This window comes from Alligator mississippiensis, chromosome 5 (assembly GCF_030867095.1).
Source record: "Alligator mississippiensis isolate rAllMis1 chromosome 5, rAllMis1, whole genome shotgun sequence".
NCBI classification, from domain to species: Eukaryota; Metazoa; Chordata; order Crocodylia; family Alligatoridae; genus Alligator; species Alligator mississippiensis.
The window spans coordinates 213,048,746-213,070,433 of NC_081828.1; the positions used below are offsets into that span (position 1 = coordinate 213,048,746).

The window sequence follows — 21,688 nt, forward strand, 5'->3', positions numbered from 1 at the left end:
TCCACAGTGTGGAAAGCATTTTAACAAAAGAAAGTACTTTTTTTTACATAGTTAACTCGTGGAACTCGTTGCCACAGGAGGTTTTAGAGACAGAAAGCACAGCCAGGTTCAAAAAGAGACTAGACAGATTCATGGATGATAGATCTGTGTACTTCCCATGATCTGGGCTTTGCTGGTTGCTACATGGGGCTGGGATGGAAATCCACTTCTCCTCCCCTTCCACCTACATGGATCAGGGTTTTTTGAAGCCTTCCTCAGAAGCATTGAGTGTTGGCTGCAACCAGGCTGGGGATTTTGGCCAGGCTGTACCCAATGCTCCTGCTGGGACTTAAACTGGGAAGTTCCTGGCTAGAGGGTCTTGCCCCTTCATTCAGGAACAGGTCGACTGCCACATTTACAGCAGGAAGACATTGGGTGCTGTGGTCCCCACACTTGACTTGTGTCAGGTTAGGGTGTTATATCCAGTGTTACGTCAGGGTTGATTGTGCAGTTTTGCTAAGAGGCCAGACGATGATTCGTGTAGGGTGGTCTGTGTCCTTCCCGTGGAGGTCCCTTCCAGCCCTTCCCATGTAGGTTCCTTCCAACTTCTGTAGGAGTCTATTAAACTGGGATGTCTGCTCTGATATTTCTAAAATAATGATGATGGATGGTAATGAACAGGGACAGATCACTCTGGATATAGCCAATTCAGTGCTCCCCTTGTAAAGCTGCTACTCCTGCCACTGATGAAGACGGGATACTGCGCGAGACGGACCAGCGTGGACCACTATGTTCTCATGTTCTGACCTGCCGTGGTCTTTCTGCCTTCTTTGCGACAGAACAATGACTGTATTACCCGTACTATTTTTTTTGCAGTAAGAACTGAATGAAAGCTAAGAGACGGTATTTTCTCAGGGGCGCTTTTAGTCGAACGAGGTTGAGCACCACTGCTGGAGAGGTTTCCTCGTGCAAGCATATGGTAGAACGAGCGATCCCAGCTCCAGCATTTTTTCTACGTCGCCGCCTCATTGGGTCCAAGGATTTGCTTTTGTTTGGAGGGTTGCTAAAATATTCAGGCTGCAGCCTTTGTAGCACACTGTGGTGTTTATTTGTCGGGAACAGCTGTCTTCTAGCTTTTGGGGATTAACAACCATTTAATGGAGATAAATCTTATGCTGAAAAAGGGATATTCATCTGGAGACGCAGAACATTTGGGAATGCCTTGTGCTTTTTTAGGATAACTTGTAAATACACTGTGCACTTAGCTAGGCAACGGTTACAAAAATAATCAGGAGAAAATGCTGCTGCAGCAAGCAGCCTGCTCAAAACATTGGAGAACTGCTCAGACATAGTCACCAGATGTATTTTCCCTTGATCAGATCGATGGTTAGGGAAACTCCTTCCTGATTGTTAGTGCCTGGAGGTGGTGATCTCTTGATGATGAGCTATGGATCAGGCCTTACATAGCTTGGGTAGGTCTAAGAAGACGTATGCTCTTGATATCCAGAAGCCTTGACGTGTCTATTGTTGTACATGGTGGTGTTACAGGGACAGCATTTTCAAGCTCCCAGCTCCAATTATGGCTTGTGTTTAAGGGAGGTTTAGAAATGAGGGAGGTCTTGCAGAACGCCAGCTGCAACTTTCCTTCTCGCTAACCAGTAAATATTTGGCTTTAATACTGGCAGGATGTGAAGGCCCAGGTGAAAATGAAGTTTATCCCCAGCTGCGGACCAAGGGTGAGGTCTTACTGCTCAGCCCTTTCACCCTCCACAGCTGCTCCTTCACGCTAAAAGCAGGAAGGTGAATGTGTGTAGAGGTCATAAGACGCGAGAGCCAAATCGTGATGGGAAACAGAAACCTCCCTGAAGCCAGCGGGAGATTAAAACGAATTAGGGATGTAGGATCAGACCCAAAGCGAGCTGCGCTGCTCTTGCGGTCCAATTCCATAACCGCAACTTATGGCAATGTTTCCTTTTTTTACATAAGCTGACGGGGGATATCACATCTTTGTCCAATAAAAATATTTGACTTAAAGAAAAAAATAATAAAGATTGTGTTGTTGTCTGGGAACCTCTTCTCTTGAGCATCCATGAAACTCAGGTATTTTGGCCCTGCTTGCTGTTTTTTCTACGCGTGCTGAGGTTTGGGAGCATGCAACTTTGCTATGGTTTCTCATTCTGAAAGCTCATTACTGGGGAAAAGAGGACATCTTTAGGCCGGTTACCTGGGCCAAGGTACCTGGGCCACAAATTGTATCCTGAAGCATTAGCCCTACAGGAAGGGCTCTGTATTGAATATATTCTTGATGCATTTACCAAAAGACAACTATCCATATATTCTGCTGAAGTCCTATTAAAAGATCCTGTGCATGGCTTACCATCGATTAGTCATTTTGTGGCCTGAAAATCTCTATACTAGATTCATGTTGACGGTAGATTTGGTCCAATGTTTGCAAAAGTAACTAATGGCTTTGGATGCTTCCATTAGTTCACCAAGCGAGGATTTTTTTTGGAGGTGGTGATCTCTTCTATTAGACCCACTGCATGGTTGGGGGACATTGTAGATGAGCTTTTGAGCACAAAGAGCCCTTTTGCTCAAGCTGTTTCTTTCTGAGACTTGAGAAGTAACAGTTTTTGGCATCCTTTCTCATCTACGGGAGACGGCAGATATTGCAGCCTATGATGTAGCTGGTTTTGCAGCATCTCATGTGATTGAATAGTCCAATCCAAGATGTGCGCGATCCGTGACAGCGGTTACAAATGCATATGTCATGGTTAGGTGGTTTGGGAGCTGCTTGCTTCCTCCGGGCTCTTTTCTCTTCAAGGTGTTGGAGCCAATTTCTGTCTTGGACTTTGATGCCCCGGTGGAGACGATGTTACAATCATTTGCCAAGGTTTCCCGTTAGTCAGGATCCAGAACAGAATAGTAACCTGTGTAAAACTCCCCATTTCCTTTATTTTAGTCTTTAATAATATCTCCGTTGTTGCATTCCCAGCATGAAGCATCAGAGAAGGCCTGATTTTCAGACGGTGCTTTAGTACATAAAAACAGCCATTGACTGGGTTAGACCACAGGTCCATCTTGCCCAGTCTCCCATGTCGCACGTGGTAGAGGGCAGATGCTGCAAGGGAGAGTGAACCGGGTCTGACCAGGGTTTTCCCCCCTGTTCCCCTCCTATGTGCAGCCTTCGGCATTTCAGGTCTGGGAAGTCCTGATTCGGAGGCCGTACCCCTCACTCCTAGGCTCAATAGCTACTGATGCCCCTTTCCTCCAAGAACATTTCCGATCCCTTTTTGAATCTAGCTAAACTCTCGGCTGTGTTGGGGGGAGGAAAAAAAAACTTCCTTTTGTTGGGTTTAAACTTAGTACCTACTCATTTCATTTTGGGACCCCTAGTTCTCTAGCGTCCATCCCCTGAAAGTCTCACCTCCCAAGGGGCACCCCAGATCCTGAGACATTTAAACTGAGTGCCTTAGTTTGATCAGTAGGTTTGTCTCTTTTTTTAGGGAGGGATGTAGAAGAAAAGAAGGAAGAAAAGAAAAAAAGAAAGCAGGGTCTCAGCAAAGGCATAAATTCAGCTCCTGCTTGTCTGTCTGTCCCGATTTTTTTATTTTCACCACAATAGCATGTGGGTGCCTGGCTTCCTTAGCACTACATTGCAGGATACCCTCTGGGATCTCTAAGCATCTCATTATACCTTTTTTTTTTTTCTGTTACAGCAGGAGTCCCTATAACACATTTAATAGAGCAGGCTGAGTAATTTTATGACCACTAATGTATGTGTGTAGCTAAATTCCTGTTTTCTGGATTCAGCAGCAGTAGAAACTTCTTTCCGCTATAACACAAGCATATTGTTTGCCCTTTTTTGCATGGCACGCAGTATTAGCTGTCTCCAGAGGCAGACCTGTGGGCCCCGTGGGTCTGTGGTCTGTGTCAGAGTGACAGCTCCTTGGTACCTAATGCATATTCCATCACAGCTGCAGGAGCATAGCTCAAGCCCTCTGTTTTGGTTGGCACATCCTAATAGAGAAACGATCAAGATCAGTCAGGTTTGTTTCTTCCTCCGCAGTGGCTCGCTTGGCCCTGTGTTGGCACAGCCCTAGTGAGAACGCGAAACAAGTTGGACTGCAAGTGTACCTTTTTGCGTGCGGCTGGCTTGTAAAGGCTGGAGGAGTCCTTACAATGCCGACCAGCCAAGCATTCAAGATAAATATTCCTCTGAATAATGCCATTGATCGGCTCTGGAGAGCTCCCTCCCGGTGCTGACACTGCTCCCAAGGCCAGACTAGCTTTAATGACACACAGCACCGTACCCAGATTCCTGGCAGCCCTGAGCAAACTTTTAGTATCGAGCCGCCCTTCACCAGTGATAATGATAATAATTTAAAAATTACCGTTTTCAGGCCCCCTTTCTGTCCGGGCCGCAGGCGGCTGCCCAGTTCACTCATGCCGGTGTCCAGCCCTGGAGACACATGCGGCTACAAAACGCCGGCACACTTTGCTGCAGTGCATACTTGCATATTGAATCTGGATGGACAAGCTAACGAAGCTTTCTGTTGGCTCTTGATTCTCTGGGGAGACGGGGATCCTGAGGGCAGTTCTTCGCTCTACTGTTGATTTGCTCTGGACAAAACACTTAAGCCATGTTTTTCAGCAATGAGCGCCCAGTATTGGAAATCCCACTAAAAATGGTCTGCTTTTCTCAGGTTCTTAGCACCTGGAGCTCCCCACAAAGGCCAGGTCAGTTGTTGAGTACTTGGTAATACTTATCCTCTAAGGCTGCTGATAGATGTGCATTTAAAGGTGTGATGGGATCTGATCCCAACGATTGCACCTACTTCCATGCATGGGAGGATGCACTATTTTGGGATCGGGGATCTGATCCCAATCCATCCTATTCCACCTTGCTCAAGACTTTGGATACGGTCTCCCACAGCGTTCTCCCAAGCAAGCTAAGGAAGTATGGGGTGGATGAATGGACTGTAAGGTGGATAGAAAGGCTGGCTGGATCGTCGGGCTCACTTAGGTCCTCACGTTCCAGGCAGGGGCGTGCAGTCTGAGGTCCCTTCCAGCCCTCATTGTCTGTGAGTCTAAGTCTCAAAAACTGCCAGTGCAGAAGGTGGGTGGGTGGGTCCTCTTCCTCCTCGTCGCCTTCCTGTTCAGTCTTAAGGGCCAGGTGGTGCTATGTTGCAAAAGTAGCCCCATTCATGGATTTTCTGGGACTTGAAGTGGATAGAAGAGACCTATGTCCACTTAGACGTGCAATGGAGTCTCGCCCTACGTGACTCCCCTTGGATCGTGCAAACGCTCAGTGACAAAGCAGGGGATTGACACGAAGTCCCACAAGGGCACACTAAACACGGGGCCATGCCCCCTCTCTCCACTCATGAACTGTTGCACGGTTTAGGTAAGCAGTTACTCATTCAGGTGTCTAACGTTAAGCAACCGTTTTGGTAAATATTGACCTGGAGCCCTGATATCTTTCTGTTAATCACCTGACCTGGGATTTCTGTTAATCACCTGCTTAAATTCAGCAAAAGCACTCAGTTCACTTGGACATTTTTAAAGCTGAATTTGTTTAAAAATAACCTAGAAAGGAAGAAAAGGTGCCCTTTCTTTTTTATGAGATGATATATAAAGAAAGCCTGAGCAGTACGGATGTATTTGGTAGCCATGTAGGTCTGAGACGAAAAGAAATGCAAAAATCTAGAAGTCTTGGTTCTGCGATGATTAGACAACTGAAAAATTGCAAAAAAGAAATTATCTTTTTCTGCAAGCTTTCGGGCACGGGACTTTCCAGTTCTTTCTTCCATTAGAAAGTCAGGTCCTGGCTTCCCTGGTTACCCTGGAAGATTTTATTGATGATGGGGAAACTCCTAGGACCCCAGTGTTTAAAAAGTATTTCAAACAAGTACTAGTTGTGTGCATGCACATGTGTGCATGCGTGTGTGCTTTTTTCTTTCCTTGGCAGGTACCTGTCAGGCATTTTATGTGAGATAATACAAACCTGCAGGGCTGAGCCATTTTTTATTATTAATAAGCATTGCTTGCATATGCAGTAAGAAAAAAAAAATCAATAGTTGGCCAGCTTCAGACAGTGAGGGGAAGCATGATACTGCCTTGTCAAAGGAAGCATCCTATAATTAAGATCAGATTGGGATTCCTTTCCACGGGCTGCGAGTGGCTGAGTTAATTTCCCGCAGCATTCGGATTGCACAGGTAGCTTGGGAGAAGAAATAATTAGCAACTCCATGCGGCAAAGAGCTAATTATTATGGGGAGCAAAGCACTGGAGTAGCTGAGGCTTTGCATCGTCTAACGAGGGTTACTGTTTTCCTTTAGCAGGCGACTTTTCCCTTTGCATTCCTCCAGTGCTGATAAACGCCAGGACTTATGCAAGTCATCGTGACAGGCAGGGGCACGCACAATAAATACAAGGCTGTGCAGAGTTGAAATGCAAATCTACGGCTGGATGCATTTGCTTCGGATCAGACGATCAGACCCTGACGCCAGTGGAGCGTGCATTTCCCATGCATCCAGTGCTGTGTATTTGCTGATACAGCAAATGGTGAATGCTGTGCTAGCCTTGATGGCAATTTGTGCTGGTTTAGGTAAAGTGGGATTTTCAGAGGGTTTACTGGTTAAGAGCAGGTCCAGTGTATAAGCCAAATCAAGCAAGCAAATGAATGGAAGTAAATAACCATGAAGGAGCATATATAGCCTTATTTCTATGTTTATAAGGACAGGATTTAGCACTGACCTGCAATCTCAGCACACAACGGAGTATCCTCGTGTCTTTGGACTTCCAGCCTAGCTGCTAGTAACCCCCGGCTGTCTTTGGCCCCTCTCAAATGAGTCTCACGATCGTAGACGTATCGGTATTAGACGTAGAAAAGGCCCGTTGGGTTTTGCAAGGCAGAAGCTTGTTTTCCTGTCACGTGAAAGATTTTTCTCATCCTGAAATAGAGAACAATGTCAAAACCTTGAAACGTTCTTCCAAGATGTCTGGGCAGGGGGGCAGAGTTGGACTGGATCAGTCAAATGATTAGAAGCATAGAGAAAGGGTTGGAAGGGGCCTCGGGAAATCGCATCTAGTCCAGCCCCCTGCTTCAGTCAGGATCATCCCTTTCAAAACCATCCCAGACAAGTATTTGTCTAACCTGCGCTTGAAAACCTCCAGAGGAAGATTCCCCAACCTCTCGAAGAAGCTTCTTCTCGGTTTGGGATGCAACTGGTTTACGTGCACTAAATGTCTGTTCGGTTACAAGTTTAAACCAGTTCACTTAAGATCACTTAAACTGGTTTGTGTGTCATGTCCATCCCTATTGTTTAAAACCCCTTGGAGTTATAAAGTTCTGCCTAAGAGCCAATCTAAGTGTCTCTTGCAATTCGAGACTGCTGCTGCTTGTCCTGCCCTTTACCGCCACAAATAGTCCATCGCCATCCTCTTTTCTAACACCCTTCAAGGATTTGAAAGCTGTTATCAGATCCCCCCCCCCATCGGTCTTGTGTTCAGATCATTTTGAAACGTCGCATTTTCATTTTAGCATTTGACTTTTTTACCTCTACTTAGTATAAATGAACCGTTGAAAGCGAGAAGTCATTTCAAACCAAAACCGGTGCATCACCATGGGCCGCTTTAAAAAATGTGATGGCGTTTCTCTGCAGTTTACTTAACAAAATCAGTGGGGGGTTTTTCCCCCCACCTGGAAATCATTTGGATTTTAACTCATTGGAAATTTGCAAAGCAAACCATGTTGTTAGGTAGCTCCCAGCCAGCCCTGCCCTTGGGTCGTGCAGTGCCCTCTGTGTGGTCCTTTTCAACCTAGACCAGCGGCATCCAACCAGCGGCCAGATGAGTGGTGTCGGGTTGGTCGGTGGAGCCGGTCGTGCATCAGTGCAATCCAGTGTGCAAGGCCACGTTGTCCAGCCTGTAAGGCTCTCCATGCATCTAGAAATTTGGCAGCATGGGAATGACGAGGGACTTTGAGAGGCCCTTTAATCTAACAGCCTGCCCCATCCCAGGATCCACTATCCCTAAACCATTCCTGGCATATGTTTGCCTACCTGGTCTTTAAAACGTCCAGTGATAGATGTTCCACACCCTCCTTAGAAAAACTATTACTGTCTTATGGGTAGGAAACTTTCATGATTTCCAGCCCAACTCTCTTTTGCTGCAGTACAATCACAAAAGGTGATGGGACAGGTGTGTTATCAGACCCCTTTTACAGTTAGGAATCTAAGGAACAGATTGAAATTAAGACCAGAGCCGGTATGCTCACAAAAGAGCCTGCACTTAGGCTAGGAACAGCTAAAATGTAGGTGTCCTGCCATAGGAGGCAGATTCAATTTGACCAGGTTTAGGTAACTAAGATCTCTATACAATCGCCAAAAATCTCCATGCATCTTCTAAAGGGCAATGCACAAAGCTCAGAGGTGCCTCAAGGTACCTGACAGGAAGCATGAAGCATAGGGGGTTGTCTGAAAATTACTTGCTTACTCCCAGGGATGTACTTGGTATGTATATAATATATACAATAAAAGGTATCATTTTGGAACCAAGAGTTCAATTTTTTTGTATTGCTTACTCCCAGGAGTTTAGGTGGCTGGCTGACAGTGATTACACCCACCTTTTGCATTAAAAGGCTAGTGGTTAGAGCAAGCAGGGAACGGGAAACCTGGATTCTGAGCCCTCCTCAGCCTCAGGGGAGTCAAACCCATGTCTTCTACTCCCCCAGAGCATGCCATAGCCACCAGGCTTTAGGAGTACCCTCCCTCCTTCCCTTTACCCCCCTGTTGAAGCTGTGGGCAGTGCAGCAAGGGAAGTCCTGAGTTGTCACCCTTGTTCCTCCAGGTTATTTCTGATTTGTTACCAGTGACAGTGTAATGGGAAATGCACACACGCTCGTGGGAGCAGGTCTGGGACCCAGGACTCTTCCTCCCAGCTGAGTCCTGAACCGGGTCATCAGTGAACAGGATGTGCTCCAAGCTGGTATCTCTGGGGATTTAGGCTCCATAGCACCAATGCAAATCACCATGCAGCTCGGCTGGAGCCTGTGGGATGCAAGTGGATCTGTTCAGAGCCTAAGAAGCCTAGTTCCCCCTAGGCATTTGGGAGAGTTTGCAGTCCCCACCTAAAATTAGGCACCTAGTTCTGTGGCTTCTGATGTGGGGTCTGTCTGAATCCCTCCTTGAAACTTTAGCCTCTCAGTTCCACCGAAGTGCTGTGCTGTGGCCTCCTGAACTAATGGACTTGTGGTCCTAAGTGACTTGACCAAGGTCACGTGGCAGACTGTGGCAGGGCTGGTCCCCAGATTCTCTGTCTGTGCTTTCACCGCAACGCAGTGCTTCCCTGTTGACACCAGATAAAAGCAGAAGCCATGTGTGCTGTGGCTTTGCAGCAGTGGAAATGAGAGCCCAGAGAAGTTGGGCTGCTAGGCCTGTATTACACTGGCTGTATCACACCTTGGAGGCTGAAGGTGCCAACCCGTATAGATGCCGCCCTAAGGTGGAAGTAGCTCCACTGTCAAAATGGGGAGGTGCCTTTTGTCGCAGCGAAGGCAACGTGGGAGCCCAGAGCTTGAGATGCAAAGCTGTGCCCTCTGCCAGCGCACCTGCCAGCCTCTGGTAGTGAATTACTGAGAACTTCCCTTTGTGGCTCCTGTTTTGCCATTTCCTTCTTTAACTCTGAAAGAAGCCAAAATCTTTCAAACTCAAATGCTTCCATTTGGATCCGTAAGTCCCTGTTGTATGCCAGTAGGCGACTGCCTTTGCCCAAATCCAAGGCAAGGTTATTTTCCCCATTCGGAAAGCCCTCTCTCTCCCCCCCCTGCCCCACCTTGTACTCAAATGCAAGACAGAGGGCACAGGTAGGAAGGAGCAATGGGCAGGGGGGTCAAACCACTTGACTGCCCTGTTGCCTGCCCCCCACCCCACCTTCCTCCCTGCTACTGCTTTCCCTGCTGCGGTGGGAGAGGGGGTGGAAACACATTTAAGACAACACTTTCCACGTCTAAGATCTAATTATTGGGGTGTCATCTCAAATTCAAAATCATTTTGGATTCGGATGTTCTGATTACTTCAATTCATTTGTATTTCTGTTGCCTGCAGAGTAGGGAATTAATGACCTCTTTCCAGGCACCCTCATGCATCTGCACATGAAACGAGAACTATTGATTTGCAAATTGTGTTTTGCAGATACCTATTTATTCTACAACAGTGGGGCCACAGATGTGGTTCTTTAACTGTATGTTTTGACCATATTCGACTTTTATTGATATAAGTGATAGAAATGGTAATGTCTTTATGGAAGACACCTTTTTCAAAGGGGTCCTGATTCAGACTGGGACTTTTACCTGCTGCTTCAGTGCAAGCACAGTGCAAATAATAATTAAAAGCATCCAGACAAACCACTGGGGATTATATTCTGGGCAGAATTTCTGTGCTAAAAGAGGTGTCATCCTTAACTCCTGCAGTTATGAGCTCTGTCGGCTATTTTCAAAACTGCCACCTAATGTCAAACCAGAGTGAGAATGAGCTTCCCGGGCGAAGGAAATAGGCTGTCATCTAGAAAAGTGCACTCTCTTCACGACTAGGACATCTCGGCCCCTGCATGTGGGATTAATGAAATGCAGCTTTATTTTTCCATCTACTGCCAGCAGCAGATGCGGAGGTGAATATTGGAGTCCTGGGATACTAGGGAAAATATATGATGAGATCACTGCTTAAATGAGAGCTAAATTCTTCCTTGGCGCACATGCACTGATATCTGTGGAGAGCCATGTATTTGACTCTTAGGTAGGGAGCACTTCAGTGATGCTTAAGTATGTGAAGGTTTTTTGTTTTTCTTTTTTGAATCAGTGTCTCCAATTGCTCCAGTACTTTAAAAAAGCAGCCCCTCACCATCCATCTTCCACTTATATGAAACCATCATCATTGCACAGCCCAGTCTGGGTTCAGGAGCTGCATGCTTAGTTCTGGCTGCAGGTAATTTTCTGCCACTTCACAGATAAGCTCCAGGTGTATATTTTTTAAACGAATCTCTCCACAAGCATCTGTGCAAAACACGGTATACCTGTGCCACATAGGAACTGGCAGATTTGTTCTTTCATTATTTAACCTTTTGGGGGAAAAAAGCCACAGGAAGAGAACGAAATTTGCTAGAGATGAAGCTGCTGCTGTGTTATGATAAAAACATTATAAGGCTTCTAGTGAGAGACTTACAGAATTCAGTCTATATATTAAAAAGAAAGTTATGAGCAGGGATCCTGGTTTTCTCCAATTTAAAAAAAAGCCCTGATTTTCTGTTTAAAAAAAGTAACCCCAAATCCACATTTTTCCATGATTAAAATGAAACATCACTATATATATACATATATATATAGAGAGAGAGAGAGAGAGAGAGATCTGCCATCAATCTATATAGATGGATGGCAGCCTATTTCATTTGCCCGGTTATCTATCTATCTATCTATCTATCTATCTATCTATCTATCTATCTATCTATCTATCTATCTATCTAATATAGATGGATAGATATAGATATATATATAGATATAAAAATCTAGATCTGTCTTTATAGAGTGATGTTTCATTTTAATTTTGGAAAAATGTAGCTCTAGATCTATATACTATATAGAGTGTCTGTCTGTCTGTCTGTCTGGATAGATAGATAGATAGATAGATAGATAGATAGTATATGGATCTAGAGCTACATTTTTCCATGATTAAAATGAAACATATAGATAGCTATCTGACCCCAGCAGTCATTCATCTCTCTCTCTCTCTCTCTCTCTCTCTCTCTCTAGATATAGATATAGATAATCTGACCCCAGCAGTCTTTGCTGCCCAAGTGCAGGGAGCCTGGACCTGATGAACTTGTAAGGTCCCTTCCAGCCCCTAACATCTCTGAATCTATATATTAGTGGTGTGTCATTGAAATCACAGAAAAATGTGGATTTGGGGTTACTTTTTTTAACTGAAAATTGGGTTTTGTTTTGTTTTTTAATTGGAGAAAACCAGGATCCCTGGTTATGAGGCACCTTTGCTATAGTCTATACTTTCTTCCCCAGGATGCAGGATGGAAGGAAGGGGCCTGTCTGATTCTAGGGGTCCCTTTAAGCTAATGGGCTACAGGTAAATGAGATCCAGCGCCTGAAAGCTGAAGTTGAGAACGGTTCCAATACAATGCAGCTTTTTAATAGTAAAAACTGTTACCCATTGGAACTGATTGCCAAGGGGGGGCAATAAGCTGTCCATCAGGATGGAGTTGCAGATGGAAACTGGATGTCATTCTAAAACGTATCCTGCAGATTGCAGCCACCCGTCACTAAGGCTTGATAACGTTCAAGAAAAACTGAATCCCCACCCTCCAGGAATCACTGAGTCAAATTCTTGGGCCTGTGTTTTACCAGGAGTCAGAGGAGCACGTGATCATAATATTTCCTTTGGCACCGAGAGCCATTGCAGAGACTGTCAGCATTGCTTGCTAGGCTTCATTTGCTAATGGTAGGCAAAGCCATGAGTTGATTTATGCAAACCGTCTCAGGTGAATGCTAACAACCCTGTTGCATTCCCTGAGCAAGCAGTTAGCACACAGCATGTGTGTTGCTAGAAAAACAAGTTTTAGGGAGCAAATTGCATTGAACAACATTTCATTAATGATAATCAGCGCATTTCATGTCTTTTGCTAGTAGACATGAGCCCAATTCACATCTTACTGAGGTTTTTCCATTGACTTCAGGTCACAATGATTACAACGGGTCAGATTTATTTATAAACCTCTCAAAATAATCTAAAATCACTTTTCCATGCATGACAATATTGTGTGCCTCGGGTCTGGCATCTTCAGCCTAGCTTGAAAGCAAATGCTGTGTACCCTCAGGAGATGTCAGGAATCTGTCCTTTCCAAATGCACTCTGCACTGGTTTCCAGCCCTGATGGGTTATGTAATAGTAAGTTATCACTGCTGCAAGACTGAATATGGCCTGCTGTAGGTCTCAAATGGCCGTATTCTCCAGGGAAAAGATCCACATTTTGGGATAATGAAGGGAGCATTTTTCTGGCAGGCTGGTTTAAGAAAAGCTTAAATATGCATTTGAAGCTGCGTAGTGGTTTGGAACGACAGAGTGGAGCTGGGCAAATGCACAAACACCCCCCCAAATTTCAATTAAAAAAAAAAAGTATCCCTAAATCCACATTTTTCTGTGATTTCAATGAAACACCACTAATATATAGATTCAGAGATGTTAGGGGCTGGAAGGGACCTTACAAGATCATCGGATCTAGGCCCCCTGCACTTGGGCAGGAAAGACTGCTGGGGTCAGATAATATATATATAGAGAGAGAGAGAGATATGATATATCATATATATCTATATATGATATCTATATACCATTAAAAGCATCTGGATATATATCGCTCTATATATAGATGGATGATTGCTAGGGTCAGATGATATCTATCTATAAATATATATTATCTATAGATAGATAATAAGTGCATAAGAAGTACAAGCCATCACATGAATTACTGTATTTCAGTCTTCTTTCTGTTTTGTCTCGCTACCTGTGTGGTATTGTGATATCCCTGTGCTATCGTGTTTACTCCTGGATATAGAAAAGGGCTGTCTCCCTCATTTGTTTGAAGCAAAAGTAAAACGAGTAATAATTTAAGCCTGGTTCTTTTCTCTGAGCAGCTATTAACTCATTTTTTTCCTGTTGTTGCAGTGGCAGGACACTGGCTGGCAGTGCCTTCATCTTCCTGCTTTCCCTGCAGGCATGTTATAGGATGTTTTTGGTAGTTTAGATGCTGTCTTGTAATTGTGGCAGTGTGGGGTTTTCTTTGCTTAATGAATGCCTGCAAATGTAGCCACTTGAAGCTGCCACCTCATGATAGACTTAACATGTTCCTTGGAGGATAGGATGCCTTTGAATTTAAGACAGACACACGTTTTCTGACTCTCCAGTTAAGTACAGACCGTCAAAAAGCCCAAAGCTGAATCAGTTCAATCTTCTCAGGTCAGTCTTAACTGCGTAGATTGAACCAATAAGCAAGTGAACAGACATTCACTTCTGATTCTGGCAATGGCCTACATGCCTCCAGTGGCCCTGGCCAGAAGCCTGGGAGCGCTAGGGTATGCCTCCCTGCTTGGCTGGAGCAGACAGCTTGGGCCAAGGATAGCCCACCTACCAGTGGGGTTGGGTTGCAGGGAGCAGCAAAGAATCCTGGGATGCTGGGGGACTATGAGTTAACTTGAATCTGGGACAGAAGTTCAATAAACCGATTTAACCTAAATAAGTTAAGGCTGATACTACATCCATCCAGGTTTCTCTTAAACTCGTTTCGGCCACTTTAAAAGCGCTTTATGTGCGCTGAACTTCTGTTGTGATACAGATTTGAACTGCTTTCTGATCGCTTATACCAGTTTGTGTGCAACTTCCTCAGTGTGAGAAACAAAATAAAACAGCAAATAAAGATGCATTTGCCAGGGTGCAATCTTCAAGACGCAAAGAAGAGCTTTAGCATTTTTCTGGACTTCCATTTAAGGCATGGGTCATTTTTAAAAGAAAAGAATTATTTTTAAAACATGCATATTCTGGTAAAAAAATAAATAAATAAATAAAATGCCACGCTTTTCCTAGGGGGGGGCACTTGGAGGTGTCTTCTGATACAGTGAGGCCTCATCCATGTAGTACTTCAGGGGGGCTAAGGAGCAATGCAGCCTGCCCCCAGGCTAACTGGCTTGACCACAACTACACAGTTTCCGATCTCAGAGGCAGCCTGCCCAGGACAGCTTGGCATGCTAGAGGGCAGTAACACCCACGACCTACGAGACTTGCCCATAGTCACATGGACAATTGTGGTAATGCTGGAGCTTCAGCCCAGATCTTCAGAGTCCTGGCTTGGTCCTTCCTGGGAAAGGGGAGACCTGGCTGTGTGTCCCTGTGGTCAGGGTTACTTAGGGTTTCAACCAGTGGCCATCTAAGATAAAAAACCCAGGTCAGCCTCTCCCAAGGGGCTGCCGTAAGCACTGGAGTGTAAAGTTGAGCCTGTGCTTAAGTGTTCCTGTGAGTCGTCTTTCATCACTACTGGGCTGGATTCCTGCCTTAGCCTTCTCATCATTCAGAACATCCCCGGTCCTATCTGAATGTCTCTTTAGAGCCACCTAAGTCTACCCGCTGATTATGGAGAGCTCCCAGGGGCCAAACTCAACCAAGTTGACTTGCCCTTCTGTGCTCAGGCACCTACATATCAGACACGAGAGCCCCTAAGTCTCGACCCTTAAGTGCACAGATTGAATGGGGCCCTGAAGAGAGGTACTAGGCAAGGCCTAGGAGTTTTCAATCCGAATTACCGCAATGAAGGAATTACGCTCTCGGTAGGGAGAGGTGGAGGGAAGTGTGAGAGAGCAGCCAGAGACCACTACAGTAGAGCGCTGGACTGTACAAAGAAGTCAGGAACTTTGCCGAACTTCTAATACATTCATATCTCGCGCTCCTTTTGCCTCCCACCTGCACCCAGAGTTTCAGACAGTCTGTCGTAGGATAACGACTGTTTCCTAAATTCCTGGGTAGATCGATGCAGAGACAGTGCTAGATATAGATGCTGGGAAAGCCTGTGGTGCAATCATTCATTTTTTCCTTGGGCAACACCCTTAACATGGATATGCATCTAGCTGGGATCATCTAGACCCAGCACTCTTTCCTGCCTATGCAGGGGGTCAGACTCGATAATCTATTGAGGTCCCTTCCAACCCTAACATCTGTGAATCTTTGAAACATATTCACATCTCCTGGGCATTTGGTGGGAGATAAATATGAGCCCCACCTGTGAGAACTGAGCTTTGCATCTAACGTTAAAAGTTGGAAATTGAATTTTAATGAATCTGAAAGAGGAGCTTGCACTACGAAAAGAGGCCTGCGTTATTTTCCTTTCAAGCTTCAATAAACCCACTTCAAAACTTCATTGGAAAATTTCCATTTACCCCTGTAGAAATGAAGCACGAGCTTTGAATGTAGCTTTTTTTGAAAACGGCCTAGATTAATTTTCTAGGCTAAGTGTTTTTTTTTCTCTCTTTATTGATGTGAAATAGCAACGGTGCTGCAGTAGTTACAGATTGGTTAGGGAGGTGAGCTGTTAGATAGCACAATTCATTGATGCAAGTTAATTTAAAGGAGAAATTCCCCTGCAGTATATAATTACCCAAGACACACATCGAGACAGTTGTTGTCACAGTTCCTTGTGTTTGAACTGGGAAAATGTTTTATTAAAATCTTTCTTTTTCATAGTTGATTTCTTCCATCGGGATGCTGGTCTCAACCAACAGTCCTTTCTTTGAACTTGGGGAATCATATACGACTCCCAGCTTCCTCTTCTTTATATCGACCTAGCAAGTCAATCAGCAGCTGAAATATGTGAGAGGCAAGGATATTTTTGGGAGTGATCTCTTGTATTGGTTAAACTGCATGGTTGGGTAAGATTTTAGACAAGTCATTGAGTGCAAAGTACTCTTCTTCCATGCTTAAAAGTTGATTTAACATCTCTCCAAAAGACATCATTTCACCCCCCAAAAAATATTCTTGCTTTCTACATGTTTCCTAGACCATCAAAGCTACAACATCACCCCCATCCTGCCTCAGGAACCAGAATACCCATTTCCAAGGAAATTCATACAGTCTGAGGGGGGGAAAAAACCAACTATTTCAGATCAGAATGAAAAGCCAAAATGATTCTGGGGCATAGGTTGTAGCACAGACCATATAAGGACACTTCCTCAGCCTGACGAAGGGCATTTGTGCCTGAAAGCTTGCTAAGAAGAATTTGTCCCACTATTTGAATTGGTCAAATCAAAGATACCAGATTTACCCAAAGAGCCTTGCAAGCCAAAATGTTGAAATTTCTCAGGAACAAGAATTCTGGAAAACATTGAGCCAGGATCACCAAAAGGTAGTCTTTCGCTTCCATTTCAATACGCAGTTATATAAAACGAGTAGCTTAATGTAGTCCAAAAGCAGCCATGAAATGCTGAACACAAAACAAAACATTGCAACATTGTGGAAATACTTTGGCTCTTTCCCTGCCAAAAATGTTGATGAAACAAACCTGTGAAATGTTTTGATTTTGACAAAACTGCCTTTTTTAAATGGAAAATAGTTTGACTAAAAAAAAAAAAAAATCGACCAGTTCTGTCTGTCTCTCCCGCTCTTGGGGTTTTATACTGGTTCTTTTCACCACACAATTGGAGTGCTTTGCACAATAAAAATCGGTAGAAATAGCTAAATCTTGAGCGGGTTTCATGGAGTATCTGGTTCTTTTCCCTTTTGGGAGGTAAACATCTGCTTCAGGAGGCGAGGTTTTGTTTTTGATGGTGTAGGTGTTGCTTTCTTGCTCTTTCCTCCCAGCAAATCCACTGCACTGCAACTATAAATGTCTGTGCATGCCCATGACAGCAGCATAAAAAATGAGCGAAGTTAGCAAGGAACGGAGGTGGTTGTCACCTCTGCCCACCTTGGTATGTTCAGCTCAGATGCTCTCATTTGCAAGGGATTTCGGGATGAAAGAGAGAGGTTTAATCTGAGCACTCCTCCCTTTTCTCACTTATCAAATGCACTAAGGCACAGCTGTCTCGTTCTTGCACAGAAACAGGCTTTTCTCCCTTTCCAGTCCTGAAGCCACCACCACTGAGGTTACTAGCCTCGGGTTAAAAGAAAATCATCTTTTAGTCTTCTCTCTCTCCTTATCCCTGTTGTATTCCTTATTTTGAGTATTTGACATACATTTTTCAGTGTGTGTGTGTGTGTGTGTGTGTGTGTGTGTGTGTGTATATATATATATATATATATATATATGGGTGCCTGCCTCCCCTTCCTGTTGAAGCTGGGCCTTGTGAGCAGCCAGAAGAGGGAGATATATGGGATCAGGTGGAAAAGAACAAGCCAGAGGATGCATGGTTCAATGAGGTTGCATGGGAGGGGGCATTGGGTCCCTGCAGATGTATCCCATGGCCATCTTTTCTCTTTCTCCAGGTTGCAGAAGGATGTGGGACAATATCACGTGCTGGCCTTCGGCAGAAGTGGGAGAAGTGGTGGTGATGTCTTGTCCAACATATTTCAAGTTCTTCTCAGCTTCTTTGGGTGAGTTGAGCAAAGGGATGTTATGCCCTCAGCCTTCCTTTCAGAGGTTGAAAATTGAGGTGGAATAACCAGCAATCGGTGGGCCAGATTCTGCCTTCTGTCCCTGATGTCTCTGAGCAGACATGCATCCTGGTCTGTAAAGAGCAATCATTCAAGGGATGACCTAAAAGTCGCCGCCACTTGCAAAAATCCTTGATTGGGTACCAAGCCGCTTCACTGTCATGATGGGACCGTCCTGCAGAAGAACCTAAACTGACACAGAGTCCTGCATTTCCATAACGAATACGGTGTCCTGATGGTGTCAGCTGTTGTGGTGGAAGTAAGATCAGGAGGATACTCAATTAACGCACCATTGCGCACCTATTTAAGATCGTACATAACTAGGTTAGGAAATCCCTGATTTTAGGTAAACTGCCTTGCTTCCCTTTGGGTTTTGGGATGGGAACTATATATTTCTGAATCCATTTTTACCTGGCTACATCAGATGACACTGAATCACTAGGACAACTTCTATGTAATTTGGAATAGAAGAAAGGAAAAACAATGCAAAGATCCTCACCAAATAGTTGGGTATAATCTATATATGCTCATTTTCTTCCTTCCCGCTATTACCTGAGCACCTCACCATCTTTATTTAGCCTTGGGAAACTTCTCAGAGAGGGCAGTGCTCTTCTTCGCATGGTACTGAAGGGTAACTGGGGCAGAGAAAGATTAAATGATTTACCTAAGGTCATACAAGGAGTCTGTTGTGGAATAGGAATTTGAATCAAGGTTTCCAAGGGATTGTTTCTACCGTGGCATTAGTGCATCCTGGCAGAGCTGTTTCCATACACACCCTCCCACCTGCACCCACAGGCACTTGGCTGTAGGTTGGTGGGGCCAGCCCAGGTTCATCCCTAATGGTCGCTCCTAAGTATGCCAGAGACTGAGGGCTTGAGAGCATCTGTAAAGGGACACCTCCAAAGTGGTCCCAGAGTACTTCTTGGTATTGAGCATGCCTGTAGGTGTGGATGGGCAGAACAGAAGTGGGACATGCTTGGGAATGGCTTTAATGGATCATGCCGCCACCACCACAGGCAAGACAAGCCTAAGGTCTGAAACTAGTGCTCTGTGAAATCTTCCTTCCATTAGGAAAAGCTAATCTATAGTGGCCCCAGACAGAGTCCCATTTAACGCAATCACATTGCAATTATGCAAAGAAAATCAAATCAACATGTTTAATAAGTTCTTCATCATAAAACGTACAGTCAGAGCCTGTCATTAATTATCTAACACAGAAGATAACCGCACGACTACTCTGTGTAATAAAATCTTTCTTAGGAGATGAGAAATTTGGTCACCAGCTGAGAAACTAACCCAATGAACAACATTCAGGAAAAGCTAAAAGATGAAATGAATAAATCACTGGTCTGACAGTTCTGAAGACCTACTTTTAAACCTTGGTCCACGGACAAAGTAATAATGAGATGTCTGGTCTCCTCCTAACTCACTGTTCTTGGATATGGTAACCCTTGCAGGCTTCAACTGAAATGGAGGCTACCTTGTGCTGGAATTTGCACGTGCACGTAGTAGACAACAGTCCAAACGATTGAGAAATCACAGCTTGAATGGACCAGACAAATTAAGGGTGCAAGAAAGGGAACATTATCTCCCTTTAGAGAAAGGGAACTGAAGCGTAGACCACCTAGGTGGCTTTACCAAGGTCTGGGAAGTGGTAGCAGAGCCCAGGACATAGATACCAATCTCCTGAGTCCCGGTCCAATGCCAGAATGACAAAAAAAACCCCCAAAAAACCCTTCATACTCGTGTAGATTTTTGCCCACATCTGAGAAACTTCCCCATACTTTGTCATAGATCAGCACACATCAGTTCCTGACAGGAAGAGCCAACAGCTGCAATAACATGATGTCTTGCTGGTCAGGAGGGCAGTGCACAGACACAATTATGTTGGAAAACTGCCTCCAACTGATTCTCCAAACCCTTCTCATGAGCACAACACACACTTATTTTTCCTAAAGATCCTCAAGAGAATTAGTAAAGCTGAGATGAAAGGACCCACATCGTGGAAACTGCAAAATTTCCAAGGAAGTTTCCAACCAAGAAAGCTTCCTACTTAGAGCATTCAACCAGAGTAAAACCAAGAGATTTTGTCTAACTTCTGCTATATCTAGTGTCACTGGGCCTTGGAGGAGGCTCAACTAATAAAACCTGAATAGCCAGTAAGTCTATATAGTAAGGTTGTTTTATGGAGTAGGGTGATCCGAATCCAGGAAGAATGGTTAGTTGCTGATCATCTAGTGATTGGAGAAGTTATGTCAAAAGTTGTCCACTGGGACCCTGTATTATGGTATAGTACCCATCAAAGCCCTAGTTAAGCACCTAGGCAGTTGGCCTGTAGCTTTTAACAAGCAGCCAAAATCCCAATACTGTAGGTGTATAGAATTGAGTAAGAATAGGTAAATTGGCTGTGGTTAGGTGGGGATCTGCCCATCCTGATATGCATGAAGCAAGAAAGAGATGATGAGGATGGACACAGCTGAGGAAGAATCATTGATGTCTTGATGATTCATAGATGTTAGGGTTGGAAGGGACCTCAACAGATCATCGAGTCCGACCCCCTGCATAAGCAGGAAAGAGTGCTGGGTCTAGATGACCCCAGCTAGATACTCATCTAACCTCCTCTTGAAGACCCCCAGGGTAGGGGAGAGCACCACCTCCCTTGGGAGCCCGTTCCAGACCTTGGCCACTCGAACAGTGAAGAAGTTCTTCCTAATGTCCAGTCTAAATCTGCTCTCTGCTAGCTTGTGGCCATTGTTTCTTGTAACCCCCGGGGGCGCCTTGGTGAATAAATACTCACCAATTCCCTTCTGTGCCCCCGTGATGAACTTATAGGCAGCCACAAGGTCACCTCTCAACCTTCTCTTGCAGAGGCTGAAGAGGTCTAGGTGCCCCAGTCTCTCCTCGTAGGGCTTGGTCTGCAGGCCCTTAACCATATGAGTGGCCCTTCTCTGGACCCTCTCCAGGTTATCCTCATCCTTCTTGAAGTACAGCGTCCAGAATTGCACGCAGTACTCCAACTGCGGTCTGACCAGCACCCGATAGAGGGGAAGTATCACCTCCTTGGACCTATTCGTCATGCATCTGCTGATGCACGATAAAGTGCCATTGGCTTTTCTGATGGCTTCGTCACACTGCCGGCTCATGTTCATCTTGGAGTCCACTAGGACTCCAAGATCCCTTTCCACCTCTGTGCCACCCAGCAGGTCATTCCCTAGGCTGTAGGTGTGCTGGACATTTTTCCTCCCTAGGTGCAGCACTTTGCATTTCTCCTTGTTGAACTGCATCCTGTTGTTTTCTGCCCACTTGTCCAACCTGTCCAGGTCTGCTTGCAGCTGTTCCCTGCCCTCCAGCGTGTCCACTTCTTCCCATAGCTTTGTGTCATCTGCAAACTTGGACAGAGTACATTTGACTCCCTCGTCCAAATCACTGATGAAGACATTAAAGAGTATCGGTCCAAGGACCGAGCCCTGCGGGACCCCACTGCCCACACCCTTCCAGGTCGAGACCGACCCATCC

The 21,688-nt window shown here is 45.0% G+C and overlaps 1 protein-coding gene across 2 annotated transcripts in view; it reads left to right on the top strand.

Moving 5' to 3' along the window:
* Positions 1 to 21,688, top strand: part of LOC102564825 (vasoactive intestinal polypeptide receptor) — a 175,431-nt gene that overhangs the window by 69,474 nt on the left and 84,269 nt on the right. For both annotated transcript variants that reach the window (XM_006269009.4, XM_059729231.1), the window contains exon 3: positions 18,005 to 18,112. In XM_006269009.4, coding sequence (XP_006269071.3) covers positions 18,005 to 18,112 — 108 coding nt within the window. The remainder of the gene's footprint in view (positions 1 to 18,004; positions 18,113 to 21,688) is intronic.